The sequence below is a fragment of the Porites lutea genome, chromosome 5, assembly GCF_958299795.1.
Source record: "Porites lutea chromosome 5, jaPorLute2.1, whole genome shotgun sequence".
NCBI classification, from domain to species: Eukaryota; Metazoa; Cnidaria; class Anthozoa; order Scleractinia; family Poritidae; genus Porites; species Porites lutea.
In genome coordinates this window covers 27709131-27723725 of record NC_133205.1, presented here as the reverse complement: position 1 = coordinate 27723725, position 14595 = coordinate 27709131, and the positions used below count along the sequence as shown (strand labels likewise).

At 39.6% G+C, this 14595-nt stretch overlaps 1 protein-coding gene across 1 annotated transcript; it reads right to left on the bottom strand.

Moving 5' to 3' along the window:
- Positions 1-290: 290 nt before the first annotated feature.
- LOC140937166 (high-affinity choline transporter 1-like) lies at positions 291-10070 on the bottom strand. Its single transcript, XM_073386698.1, has 8 exons — positions 9985-10070; positions 8798-9018; positions 6661-6768; positions 5699-6003; positions 5461-5586; positions 3863-4016; positions 3004-3245; positions 291-2093 (listed from the first exon to the last, which is right to left on the bottom strand). Exons 2-8 carry the CDS (start codon positions 8958-8960, stop codon positions 1578-1580), a joined length of 1614 nt encoding a protein of 537 aa, XP_073242799.1. The 5' UTR covers positions 8961-9018; positions 9985-10070; the 3' UTR covers positions 291-1577.
- Positions 10071-14595: the final 4525 nt, after the last annotated feature.

The window sequence follows — 14595 nt, the reverse complement described above, 5'->3', positions numbered from 1 at the left end:
CAAATCCTTCTAAATTTGACTTGGGTCTAAACGTTCAGAGCTAAGTCAAATATGAGGTTACTAGCGGTGAATAACAAGTCTAACAAAACAAACAGTGAAAACAGAATGTTCGATTTTTCTTAGTCACATCAGGCTTCAAAAACAGCATAGCAGTTTCATGTACTGATTAAAGATATGTAAGGCATGGGTAAGGAGTCAATTACGTTGAGCATGGAATTGGCTAAAACTCAATGTTACGAGTTCGAATGTTTTGAGGATAATTATTCACTGACTATCAGCACGCAGGGATGTCGGATTAACACAAGGAAGTTTAATACCAGAGGAACATAGCCTTTACAGAGCTTTAAAACACAGTATCCGCCAACACAAACTTGACTTGCACTTAAGTAAAACTAAACACCCTCTGCCAATAATAACAAACTCTCAAATTGAACTTCAGATATCTTACGGTGTTCGCCAACTTGTAAACACAGAACATGAAAATCGACCTTCGTCACACTTGACTAAGCACAGCAGTCCAGCTCGTGGGAAAAAACTTAGTTCGTCAAAAGAACTCGCGTGGAACTTGTATGCTGATTGAAATAAGGTTCTAGAAAATACTAAACAGGCGAATAGTGGTAGCTTTTCGACATATTTTATGATTTCAGTAAGTGAAGCAAATCTGCTGACTCATGCTGAAATGTAAACATGCCCTAATTAATTATTCATGAATCATCCAAAAACGTAGAGAACATTCGAGAAAGTCACGCAACACATGAAAGCAATTTTACTACGTAACACTCAACAAAGACAAAATGTCTCTATGCACCATCTTGTAACTTTGAATTCATCATAAAACAGTTCGAAAGGACGGCTCACTCGTGAAATGTTTTTCAACACTCGAAGAGAAATTTCGTGTCTCTGTGCGGCCAGTAATATCCTTTATTTATTCCTCGAGTAATTTAAAGACTAAACTCGAAGTGATCTCAAGAATACACGAAGTAGTCCGGTCTCATTTCGGGAAATAGCCGAAATAATCCGAAAAGTCATTAACTTGCACGCCCAATCTTGTCCCGAAACTAGTGCATCATTTCATAACTATTTTTCATAGCCCGAACTACATTGGGTCGCAGTAGCGCAATCGGCTAATCCCTCAACTTAGAGTCTCCTCTGATCTGACGGGTGACACAGGTGAGTCGTTTCAAACCCCGGAGAAGCCAAAATAATAATTCTTTCTTCCCCGAAAAAGTTAAAGAATAAATCAAAGAAATCGAAGTAATCTCGAGATATCTCGAATTTCGTCAAATACCCGAATAAGACCGAAAACCTACAGACTTTGCGTGCCCAATCTTGTCAAAAAAAGTCAACTTTGATACATTCCTAAGCGTCGCGAATCCCTTACTTCGCGCTCCGTCGAAGTAATAATGTCGGTTTCGAATTATCGACGTCATACTAGAAATAGCCTCTTCTATCGCTACTTGTAACCTTCATTACCTGGAATAATAAATTTTACCGAGGGAAAAGCGTGCTGTGGAGATCTTTACATAATGGAGTGTTACAATCACAACCTATATAATCATTTAAAGATTCTTCTCATTCTACTCTTTCTCAGATAGTTCCCTTTTCACCATTGGAAAGTCAGTCTTATTATTTTTCCCTGTTGCAGATTTTTCTAACGCGTACTTTTTGAAGCAGTGTAAGAAATCATATTTTAAAGGTACCATTTCCTTCTCAAACAAATACTTCAGCGAGTACGACACAACGACGATGGTTGTAAAAGACACGATCATGGCTAGGGTGCGAAACGGGAATAGCTGCCCATCGGTTTCGTTGTAATACGGGTATTTAATAAACGGTTTTAAGCCAATGTTTTTCTCCCCTCCCCCAACGCGAAGTATCAGCCCTAAAATGTACCCCATGAAAGAGCCATAGGTGTTGGCGCCAGGAAGGTAGATCACACAACACAACTGCGGAAACAGGATAACGTAGACTAAGTCACTGCACAGTGCAAACAAACTGTAGATTGAATTCACCAACAGGGACAATGACGTCGCAAGCACGGCAACTCCAAATATGGCAATACGTATCACCCACAAGATTTCTCTATCGGAGGCCTGGGAAAAAAAATTGAACTTAGTCCAGAACTGAATAATAGAACGCCAGGAGCCCATAACATGGAGTGAGTAACTTCCACGTACTCTTGTCACGGTGTTTTCACGGACCAGTTTATTTTTAGAACGGTTTTGGCGCGACTTTAGAATATCTTTCAAGTCCCACAAACCAGTCAGCAAAACCTACAGACCTGAAAATGATAATTGTTCGTTTTAATGACGTTACGTTTTCCTTTATGTGATCTTATATTTCGAATATAGACGTGGCCGAGATTCCATTTTCGCAGGAAAAATTGCCCTAAAATGTGTCTAAAAATAAACCAGTCCGTAAAACGCCGTGACATAAGTGAATTATGGAAGTTACTCGCTGCGGGTTATGGGCTCCTGAGAACGTTTATTGGATGCCCATCACTGAACCAGCGACTCAAAATTTAAGTATGGTTATATTGTAATAGTAATATCCCAGGTCTGAAATATCTCTGCTTTTCCCTTATCTTGCTTTTAGCCAAGTAAAGTAAGCACCGTCCATAAACACGATAAAACATCGCAACTATGAGCAAGGCACATAGGTCTGAAATATCTCTGCTCTCCCCTTCACTCCTCTTATCTTTGTTTAGCTAATTAAGGTAAACATAGTTCAAAAAACACAATAAATGAAAGACGCAATTCAGGGCGTGGCACGTAACTGAACAGTACTTTCACAGGAACTTAAAGTCACAAGTGCCTCGCTCTACCTCTTTCATAGTTTATCGGTCTGTCGGGGCAAATCACTGAGACTTCGGGTATTTTGCTTGCCGGTAGAGAAGAAGATAACCTCTGTATATCTGAAATCCTTAAAAATATGTATTTTCTTGGTGCTAAGACACCAGTTTATGGAACAACCTACAAGTTGTTTACAAAAAATATATCTCACGTTTTGTCGGAAGATAAGTTTGTAAATGTTATGAGAAAACATTGAGCTGGCTGATACAAAACTGGAGTCAGTAGAAGACATGACAGCAGCGGCCACAGCGCCCAGACCCACAAACGACACAGGTGTTGGAGTGAGATACTGAAGCACCATGGGAAGGATCATCGCCTTGTCAAAGGTGACAGTCGCAGTCTGATTGGTGACATTGCCTTCAGGTGGTGTATAGAAAGATGTCTTTGTCCAGTCTAGTGTAAAGAAAACAGAAACTTCAAGATGACAGGAATTTTATCTACATTGTTTTCATACAAGTATGGTGGCGAAAATGATAAATCTTAATACCCGAAAGAAAAGAAAGGGAGGAAGCAAAATCTTAGCGTTGTTGAAATAAATAAGTCCAAGCCTGGATAATGGCAAAGAAACAGATGGACTTAAACCAAACATAGGAAAATCAGCTTAGCCTGCGATCATATCCTCTGTGCTTACATCTCTATTTAAAAAAAAAAAACATATCGCAGGTTAAGGTTAAACCACAATTGCTGACCAAACTAGTTGGGACACTTTGTCCTCAGCGGCATTTTCCACGGAAAAAGCAAGCCCTCCCTCCACCATTCGAGCCTGCCTACGGTGATGGTCACTTAAGAAATTTAAAAATATTAATTTATATCGTCCTGCATTTTGGGGTCTTCTAGGTGAGTGCCGGCTAGCCTGCAAACCGCAGACGTATTTCCGGTCGTCGCTTCTCTCCCTCCGGTTTTTCTCGGCGGGTGAAACTAGAGCCCAAAACACCGGATGCCCTCGCAGGTTAAAGGCCGCCCCAGTAAGGTGCGGATCTGTCTAAGACTGCATTCTGAACGTACTTTACCTGTCTTGACGCCAACAGCCCCGATAAGGACAGCCGGTATGGGCATCAGAAGGCAACATAACGAGGCTACAAAAGAGACAATTTGGGCCTTGCGTGGAGTCTTGCAAGCCAAAGCTCGCTGAAAATAAACTTGCCATGGTATACCACCAAACATCTAAACAGGAAACAAAATCTTCATCAATGTTTGCGTTATCTAAATTATAAACAGTGAAACTAAGTGAGATTCCAAGTCTTGGGTAACTCGACTACACACTTCTCTGTTTCCTGAAGTTGAGAAATTTTTGCTTTTTTGGTTACAACATACAATAACAAGCTCTCAAAATGTTTCGCAAGTCCTGGGGGGGGGGGAGGTGTATTCCCTAATATTGCATATACGGGGATGTTCCACCGGACAGGGTATGGTTTTTTACCTCTCTTCTGACCGGGTATATAGTTTCACGCCAGTCTGTGCTAAACAGGGTATACAATTTCGTGCGAGTTTGTCCTTATCACTATCCCCCGGTGGAAAGTATCGTTATCTCCTGAAAACACGCTGCAACATTGCACACATAGCCTTATTTGCTTATTCACTCTTTTTGTTCTACGCAATATTTCACGAATATATTGCATCAGTAAAATCTTTTTGTTGGAATTAAAGACCCAATAGATAAAATAGAAGGCAAAGGACAAGAGGAACTCAATGGGGTGGTAGATTTGACCGGTGACGGTATAGAATGCAAAACACTCCCTATTTTTGCGTCTTCAAATACGCACGAGCCGTCAAACAAAAGGTCCGGAACTAGGCTGAAAACAGAGAGCGAGATTGAGGAGATACGCTAAAATACGATTGACACGCTCGGCGTGTTAGGCTCTCGCGCAAGTTTTTGGAGAAAAACACCGACTGTTTTGCAGTCTAGTGACGGTAAATTTTTTCCACCCATCTCTAGACCGCCTGCATGAAGTAATTGTGTTAGGAATTTGGAATTTTGAAAGGATTTTTATAAATTTACGGTTAACGCTTGTATTCACCAAAATGACTTTGAAACCGGAGAATAACTGCCTCAACATTGGTCAATAATTGTTAAATACCAATATTGATCAATATATATTGTCACCGATTGGAAAAGTCGTAGTTCGTAATCAGAGCGATCCATTTTGTTGGTGTCATATTTTCTAACTGGAGGAGAAGAATGTCATTCATTACACTGGAGCATTGTTAAAAGAGGGTGGAGTATGTTTTTGGTTCTCATCCTTTTTCGATGAAGTATTTTCCACGAATACTCCTACTTTCCCTTCTACTTAAAGCAACTTCGATTCTTGAGAGCTTCTATTAAAGCGCTTTGGGTTCTTAATGGATAAGTTAAATTTACTTTTTGTCACATCCCAGGGACAACGTATTTGTTATCACTAGGTTTAACTAACAATTAACCTGAAGTATAAAAAGGGCTTCATGACTTACATATAATGGAGTCCAAGCAGTCATATGTGCTTTACGCTGTTTTCGTTTCGACGCTATCGGAGAAGTATTGTGGTGGAAACAAAATTTAAAGGAATGGGGCAAAATATCGTCCTAATTATGTAGTTAGAAAAATCAAATCAGAAACAAAATCTGTATTTACCAATAACAGTGCGTAGTCCATCCAAGGGCCTAATTGCTCGACGGAAAGCTCTCCTACCCATTCCTTTGAATCAACACTAATGCTGCTTACTGCTGGATGTGTCATTGCAAATGGAACACTGATCCACTAAAGAAGAAAGAACAGTACAGGAAACTTAAAAGGACAAAAAGGGAGCATTGTAGAGGATAGATCTAAACTCGTGTCGAATGCCATAAAGATCATTATCTTATATACTTACCAGTCCAACGAAGATGCAGATAAGTTGAATGATATCAGTGAAAACCACAGAATAGAACCCACCAATCAACGTGTAGAAAACGGAGATGCATGCAGAGACAATGACTGAGGTCACACGATCTAAGTTCACTACGACGCTCACAGTGGCGCCAAGGGCGGCAAGAATGGCCGCAGACCAAAATATCTCTCCAAGCAGCGCAGGAATGAACAACAGACCACCCATGCGAGGTCCGTACTTCTCTTGGAATGGATCGAGCATAGTGAAATACTCTCTTTTGCGCATAATCTTAGCAAAGGCCAGTCCACCTGAAAGACAAGAAGCCACAGTATGCAACAGGGAGCCCAATGGCGGATTAAGGGGGGTTACCCAGGGATAGCCAGCCCAGCCAACTACTGTACTAGACTAGTCTCAAAAATCCTGAGAGCCTGAAGAAGGCAAGGCTTGGATAAGCGTCGCCCCTTCTTGACCGCGCACTAACCGCGGCTTTTTACCACAAGGTCTGGATCTGCCTTTGTCTCTTCTTGAGGGTCTCCAATAAGTTTTCGAGATTCGGGTTTTGTCTTATTTCAAGGCCGGGATCAGGACCTAAGCGGGGGGGAAATTCGGGTTTAAAAGTATGCACAGGATGTGGAAAGGCAAAAATAACCCTCGGGATTACGAGATTGAGCGATAACTTGGGTCGGGATTATAGGATTGACTGAAGAACCCTTTTGGAGACCGTCCTTCATCTTTCGCTTCAAAGAGCTTATCCTTAGTGCTACTATTGGTTGGATGGCTCGAATGGAGGTTGGATGGCTCGAATGGAGGTCAGGATCACTTCTCTATTTATATCAAACAAGTTATTTAATAATGTCGGTACTATAACACCAGCGTACTCCAAATAAATGTAGCAATGTTCAGTCAAGCTTACCAAGAAGCCACAAAGTAAAACAACAGAAAGCTTAATGGATCTCGCTACTTACCTAAGCCAAGACTTAGTGCATATCCCCAGGGGGCCTGGGCAAACGCTAGACCCTCAGAATAGACAACTTCCGCTGTACCGTTAATGAATCCCCCTCCGACCCAGGTTGCTATGGAAAAACGGAAAAACGTCAGTTAAAGTTTCCTAATTCTTAAAATAATAAAACGCGTGCTTCGGGAGAACTTATACAGAACAGTGGTTATTTCTGTGAGGGAATTCAGGAAGAGAGCGTGGGCATGCGTGGAAAACCAGACACGTTCAATGGAAGGGAGGGGACAAAAACGTCCACGGGGAGGGGACAAAAACGACGTGGTGCTCATGAAAAGGAGGTTTTCTAATCGAATATGGGGTTGAGGATAACTTAAACTTTATTTGGCTCAATGTTGCCCATGAAGGAACTCTGCAAATACATAGAAGTCGTTGAAACTAGAACAAACTAAAGAAGAAGAAGCTTCGCTAAAATTAGAGAAGGTGTTTAGCCTGTGATGTTCTAACCTGCAGAACAAGCACTGTTTTTTTTTTTTTTTTTTTTTCGCGTTCTTCAGGTGAACGCAAAGAGGACGTGGAGCGGAAAAATAACCGCACCTTTCCCCGCGTGTCTCGCGTTCCACGCACGGTTTGCGTTCACCTGAAAACCGCAACAAAATAGCGCCTGTTCTGCAGCCTAATGAGGTGCCTATTTGCTAGTTTGGCAGGAGTGATAGGTGCTCATTCGAGAGCTGAGGGTAGGTAAAAGAGTTGAGTGCTTGAGGAAAGACGCTATCTTTCTTTCTGAATGTGGCTTTTAATTCAATAACAAGAAAAACACGAATATCTCTAACCCCGCAGGGAAATGGGTATCGGATACTAATCACCAAGAAATTGAAGAACTTAAACTAGTTTCTCTGAGAACTATCATTTCTCATAATAATTTTTCATATATTCACAACTATCATTTTTTCGTTTGTGAAGTATCTCAAACACGACTCGTGTTGCATTCAAAATTCAAACACCTTAAGGTCGGTCAAGAAACAACTTAGTTGCGCCATTTTTAGCGCTGTCTGAATGTGGGTTTAATATACTGTCTCGTGTTTGACACCTGATGAAGCACTCTAACTCGTGTTTTGTTTACTAATTCCAGGCGTCAAGAAGTGTCGTAATTGGCCTTTGAAATCAATGAACTGTACAGAACAATCGAGTGTACGAGAAAAAAAGTAAAATTATCGTACTTTAAAATACTTTATTAGTGAAATGATTAAAATTAAAACTTGTCACGTTCCAAAAGTGTCTGACGCCTTAAATTTTTTTGTAACCAAGAGATGTGTGTATTACTAAATGCAGTAGACCATGCAGAAGACCACTTCACACAGACTGAAAAGCAACGTTGGCATTCCACTTTCTGCTCGTACAAAGAGTCTTTGGTTGAATCAAGCCTAATTAAATTTTCAGACCGCTGCCAGGAACTTGTAGACAAACCATTTAAGGACCTTGTAGAGAACAAAGAGAATAAGCTCCACGGCTTTCTCCCTGCTCTTAATACCTCTAGGTCGAACCTAAGAAACACACGGAAATTCAAGACCCGTTTTCAAGACAAACAGATTCTGTAATAGTTTTATTACGTACAACCCCCTCAATTCAAAGCTTAAACTGTATTCCCGATCTATAGTTTTAGAAGATTCGACTACTTTTTATCGTGTCCAATTTTTTTTATTTTTATTTTTTATTTTTTAACAAATCACAATTTTACTGTAGTGTATTCACGTATTGTTTCTATTAGCTTATTAGTGGTTGTTTTTTTTAAGTAATCATAATTATTTGTAAATAATCTTTTAATTCAACCTCTCGGTTGCGATATGCTTATAAATAAACTATCTATCTATCTATCTAACAACAACAAATAGAGGACTTTAGATAGGGTGGCTGTACGCCAACAGTCTCTTGCTAAGGTCAAGAGTGCACACACTTTTGCTCACTGCTCCACGTGAAAAAAGGCTTTTGTAGTCAAAACGATAATCGAAGATAAAACGTCAATCAAATCATTCCGGCTCCATTTCAAGTCTTTTTTTAAGCGTCATTTAAAATCATTCCGGCTCCATTGAAGTTGAGGTTTTATTATCGCTTGAATTTTGCTTTAGCTTTGACAGTGAGAAGTACTTTACCTGTCAGAGTAAATATACCAACATACGTTCCAATACTTCGACCAGCTAACATGGCTTCTTCTTCACCTGCCTTGCGCCGTCGACTGGCCCAAATGCCGACGGCAAGAACTAAAAGATAAAAAACAACGATACCCACAATACCAGGGATGTTTACCTCCGCCATTTAGAATGATCAACTTTCTTAGTTAACAAAATGCAAAGGGAGAGTGGAAGGCAATTTTCTGAAAGATAAAAAAGTCATAAAACCAGATAAGTAAATTAATAAATGATGGAATATATATGGCTTCTTTTTGGGGGGTCACATAATTGTGTTAACGGTGAAGCTATCTATTCAGCTACCCGCTATGTTATGTGGGGATCGAAACAATATTCCTCTGATCCCCTTATTCAAACAAAAAAAAAATAACCGGTGTCTTTATATGTTTTTAAGTTATGTAACGGTGTAAAATTTCAGAAAACCCGTAGAACAGATCAAAATGACAAAAAAACATACCTTTTTCAGTGCATGTTGTTGCATACGTATTGTCTGATATTTTGAAGGAACTACAGTATTACATTAAACTAAATTCGATTTTGAGGCAACATCAAATATGGCTTTATAAAAACGAACTTATCATATGTCGCGGAAATCGAATACGAGTACTAATTTTGAAGTTCCGAACTGTAAATCTATCCTTTTGCTGAATAGCACATAAATAACCATTAGGAAATAATGTGTATGTAGCTAGCTGAGGCACCCAAATTCGTTTGGATGAGAAGATGGTACTGGGTGGTGTCACCGAAAACGTAATATGTGTTCTCCCAGAGCCGTCATTATGAAGCCATTAAGGCGCATCAAAGTCGAATTTAGTATTTTTTATCGCGATTTAACTGTTTTTCCTGAAAGAAAATGAGGCAAAACTTTAAAGTAACGGTTGGTGTTTAAAATATAACTCCTTATTAGTCACGAGGCGTTGTACAAGGCCGGAGTTTTGTGTAATACGGAAAATATTCCTAATATTCCTAATTGAAGATTATATGATAAAGCTGGGTCATGTTAGCCTCAACGTTCCAGCAAAAAAAGGCATTTTGAAAATAACATACACGATAGTTTTTCACTGTTGTCAGTGGAATTACAAATGAAAACAACTTTGAGAAAAACTGAAAGACGCTAGTACTCTCTAGAATTGGGAGAGTTGAGAACGTACCTTTACAAATGCCAAGCTCCAACTAAGGTGATTATTAGCTAGTTTGACGCCTATTAAGAGAGCTAGTGCATGAATGATGAATAACACGATTATTAAGTGCAAGAGGTTTACCTAATTAGGTTTTTCTTAACAAGTGATCAAAGATCACTAATTTAGTGAGTGAGCTATGTTACAACTTATTATGAAAACTCAATGGTACGAAGGTCACTGAGTGCTCAAGGCGTGTTTGTAAACAGAGTAGCATCGGAAAGTAAGATCCTGATAGTGAAAAAAAAATTAAAACAAACAATGAACGCGACTTGACCAATAATAAGTGATCATAGTCACGCTTTAAAACGATGGGATCTTGGCTTGTCCTCTTCAATATTTCCGGAGACCTGCACGCGAAATTTCTTCTTTTGAAATCATTCCGCAGTTCATTCAACGCGATAGTCACGAGTTCAAATATGTTTGCGAATCCACAAAGAACATTTTTCATCAGATTCCAATTATTCAATATCAGTGACCACTTTAGCCTGAACCTTGCTTGCAGTAGAAGTGCTCATGAAGTTTGAAAAAAGTTAGCGACTTTATCATTTTTTCAGACTGCCACACGGTGATTTCGAGTTGCAGGATTCATAACAAGACAGCTTTCTTTTGGAGTAAGCTGTGGAGAAGAGATCAGAAAAGAGCGGAGAGTGGCGGTTAAGGCAACAGACCGTTCACCTCACTTTTTCTAATAAGTTCAAGCACAAGCTACACACTCATGAAAAACGCGTTGTCGTTATCATAATCATACATTTTGTTTAATCATTAAATATTTTTCTTCCAGCCGTTTAAAAAGAAAACTCAAGGTCTTGTTATTTCACTAAAAAAGTAGCCTAAGCCTAATCACTGAGGACGAGAATGGGCCAATTACACACTGACACGACTGGCGCTGCACGATTCTAGCAATAGTCATGCGCGCAGGCCAGACCAGGTAACACTAGTGACTTGAACAGACATCTTGCAACCTGATCTGCACAAAGGAGACTACGAGAACATTTTCAAGGTATCATATGAATACCTCGCGAAGCGGACGAAGATGAAAAAAGCTTAAACCACAACTAGGTTAACAAATAAAGATGACAGAACAGACAACAATACTGAATTTTCTTTGACTAAATTCGCTTGATAATATATCTGACATGGTTTTTAAATTCCAATAGCTTTCACAAGATGTGTAGCGTAAATTTGCTCCATGTCTATCACACTGAGTCAAACTCACGGTCAAGAATGCTTATAAATTTTTTTGTACCAAAAAATCTGAGAACGCTTCTGATACTTTTGGGTAGCGCTTGGTTTGTCATGTAACATCTACTTAATGAGCCATAATTTATAAATGACTGCCGTAGAGTGTGAAACAAAAGCCATAGGGGCATCTGCTCTCGCAGGCTGAATCTACTTTTGCAAAATTTGCCCAAACAAAACTCTCATGAATGTGACGGTCATTCACCATGATTCACTTTCCCAAGGTAAATTAATCCTACCAAAAAATTAGAGGCCGAGTTTTGAATTACACAAACTGTTTTGAGTGATTGTCGTCAAACTGAATTTTAGGGAGGGACTATTAGAAAAGTTGGGGGTGGGGGGTTTTGGTTCGCAAGAATTTTTTTCTGGCAGATTGCCTGTGCAAGAATAATTTTTTCTAAGTGCAGGCCTTTGAAGCAATTTTTTTTTTCGGAATATTTGCTTCATACCTTTTGGCCATATTGAATTAACTGTAAACGACACTGCTTTGTTTTATTAAAAAGGCAGGTGCCCATGTACAGAGGACTTTTACTATTCCAGTTTACGTTATGACTCACAATACTTATGTTTAACTGATATATACTTACACAACGACTGTCCCAGACAACATGGCGCCTTACTTGTGCTCTTATGCGACGGGGGAATCTAAGTTTTTTTCATGAAAATCGTATGCTGAGCAGCCTGGGGGCCCAGTTGTTCGAAGGTCGATTATTGCTTAACCCCGGGTTAAATTTAACCCAGGTTTCTTTTTCTTTTGTTCAAAAGCATTTTCTCGGATAATTTTCTCTGTCATTCTAAGAGCATCCAATCATCAACTTGTTGACAAAAAGAATTAAACTGAATTTTCTTTTTAATCCTTCATATCTGAATTCAAATTTCGCACTAACCCTGGGTTATCTTAACCCAGCTTTGAACAACCCGGCTCTGGCTTTCACAGGACGTCAGAGTACTGTGTAAATCCATTTATTAACGTCTTACACAGAGCGTACTCATGTGCATCATGTCTTGATAGAAACACTGCTCAAAACATAATAAGATATAACATTTTCAATGCTATCAATGTCACAGTTAACTGTTGGATTAGCATATGACGTAATGGCTAGCCTGGTCTAGGCTGCGAAAACAGCCGTTTCTCCTCTCTCCTGGCGGCAAAGAGCGAGGAGAAACGGCCGTTTTCGCAGGCTACGTAAATGCCGGGCGGCCACGTTTTTTAGGTCGCCCGCCAAATCGACCCTAAATTGCCAACATGTATACAAAGGGGAGATGAGGGAGCTCCTAAGACAGGAAATCGCACCACGAAAACTAGAAATTGAAAAAATTCGCAAAACTCACGACGATTTACCGACGACATTATCATTTCTATCGAACAAATACGACGACCTTTTAAGTCAATACCGACCTCATAACTGACAAGCTTTATCATGCTTTATCACCAAAGTAACATTATCGAAGGCCTCAGGAAAGACCTTGATGAGTCTAGGAAGATTGCGAACGAAGCTCACATGCAAACAGAAGAGCTGGCTCACTACATCCGACGTGATCGCCTCGAAATCTCAGGAATAGCCCCGAACGAGGAGCTCTCGTGTGAAGGTGTCGTAAGATCGGTTGGAAACGCCATTGACGTGTCCGTGAGCGATATGGATATCTCAGTTTCGCATCCTATTCCCAGTTTCAATACTACGGCTCCACCAAAGATAATTGTAAAATTTACAGGACGGGAAATCCGCGAATGATTTTACTATAACCGCAAGAACTCAAGAAGCCTGCGAGGAAACAGATCGAGGACATCCCCGGTCTTGCACTGATTTGATGGCCAAGGTCGTGTGTATCAAAAATTACCTCTTATCTCAACAACATTAAACGTTATTTTCCCTCAACTTTTCCTGACCTCTTCTTTTGCAAATGCCGGTCACTCCTCTAGTGAAGACTGATTTTGACTTAAATGTACTGTGGCCCAGAAGGGTCACACATGCAAATTAAAAATGTTGCTGCAAACTAAAAATTTTACCTGCAAATTAAAAATGTTGCTGCAAATTAAAAATAGGACATGCAAATTAAAAATTGTACATGCAAACTAAAAATATTACTAACATGAAACATGAATGGGTCGACTGCTGTAAGGCCAGGTCGCACGGCTCGGACCAGATCCTCATCACTCACACTGCGCGCGCATCGATATGTTTTCTATTTTCAATTTGCAGCACTATTTTTAGTTTGCATGTACTATATTTAATTTGCAGGTAACATTTTTAGTTTGCATGTACAATTTTTAATTTGCGTGTACTATTTTTAATTAGCCTTCACACACTACGGCTTTGTATCATTGTCACCACGAAATGTTATAAATGCCTGTCTGTTTAACAATTATTCCACGAGTGTGCGTTGAGCATTCGCGATCGAGTGGAATAATTGTTTCATTAAAAACGGCCTCAAAATATCGAGAATTCTTCGGCCGACTTTACTTGTAAAAACAACCGATTTTCAGACAGTTTTTAATTTTGAGCAGACATGTACAGTTACCATATTGGAGAGCACGGTATAATGGCTCATATACCATGATGGCTAAGCCAATCAGAGCTGTAGAATTGCATTATCCAATGATTCAGTTTTTAATAAAGTTTGTTATACTTGTTTTGGAATTGTATTCAGTAATGTCAGGAATAGTGCAAATAAAGCAATTCGCGTCAATGTCTACGCGACTATTTGTTGTTTTTAACTCCATTTTTGGCCAGTTTGCAAATGTTTTTTACCTTCAAGCTGGGAGAAAGTTGACAGAAGTCGCTTGTAACACTCAAAAAGGTTTTAAAATCCATACTGCGATAATTCGCCGAAAAAATTCTTTTAAACAAAAAAAATGATTTGCACGCGCTATGGCACTAGCAAATGACAGCAAGAATAACGGCACTCACCTCCCTTGTCTACTAACTGTTAACTAATTCAAAAGTATTTCTCATTTCATTGCATCATGAACTATTGAGTTATGGATGCACTTGGGAGGATTGCTGACTAAAGCTTTCAAGGACTCGAGATTTTGGTTTGTTGACGTCATCAGCGTGCTCAACGCTGTTGAATATTTGATTAGGCGAATATCCTTGCCATGTTTAATATAACAACGCTTTGCAATTTGATGTAGCTAAGAACACTGGTAATAATACTAACAGGTGGAACTACCACACAATTCCCCCTTCTCATGACTGGAAAAAAATAGAATCAAATATTTATTCTTGCAATAAATTAACATGTTTATTCTAGCCGAAAGAAATCAAAGTGATCTCGTGACATCTGAAAGAGCCTCCGGTCTCACTCACTGAAAAAGCCGCAGGAAGCTAAAATGTCAGAGAC

Coding starts and splice junctions, on each gene's coding strand:
- LOC140937166 (XM_073386698.1), bottom strand. CDS start 8,960: ATGGCGGAGGTAAACATCCCTGGTATTGTGGGTATCGTTGTTTTTTAT. Junction 3,246..3,862: donor GGCTGTTGGCGTCAAGACAG/GTAAAGTACGTT, acceptor TCTTTACACTAG/ACTGGACAAAGACATCTTTC. Junction 2,094..3,003: donor AACTTATCTTCCGACAAAAC/GTGAGATATATT, acceptor TTTTTTTCCCAG/GCCTCCGATAGAGAAATCTT.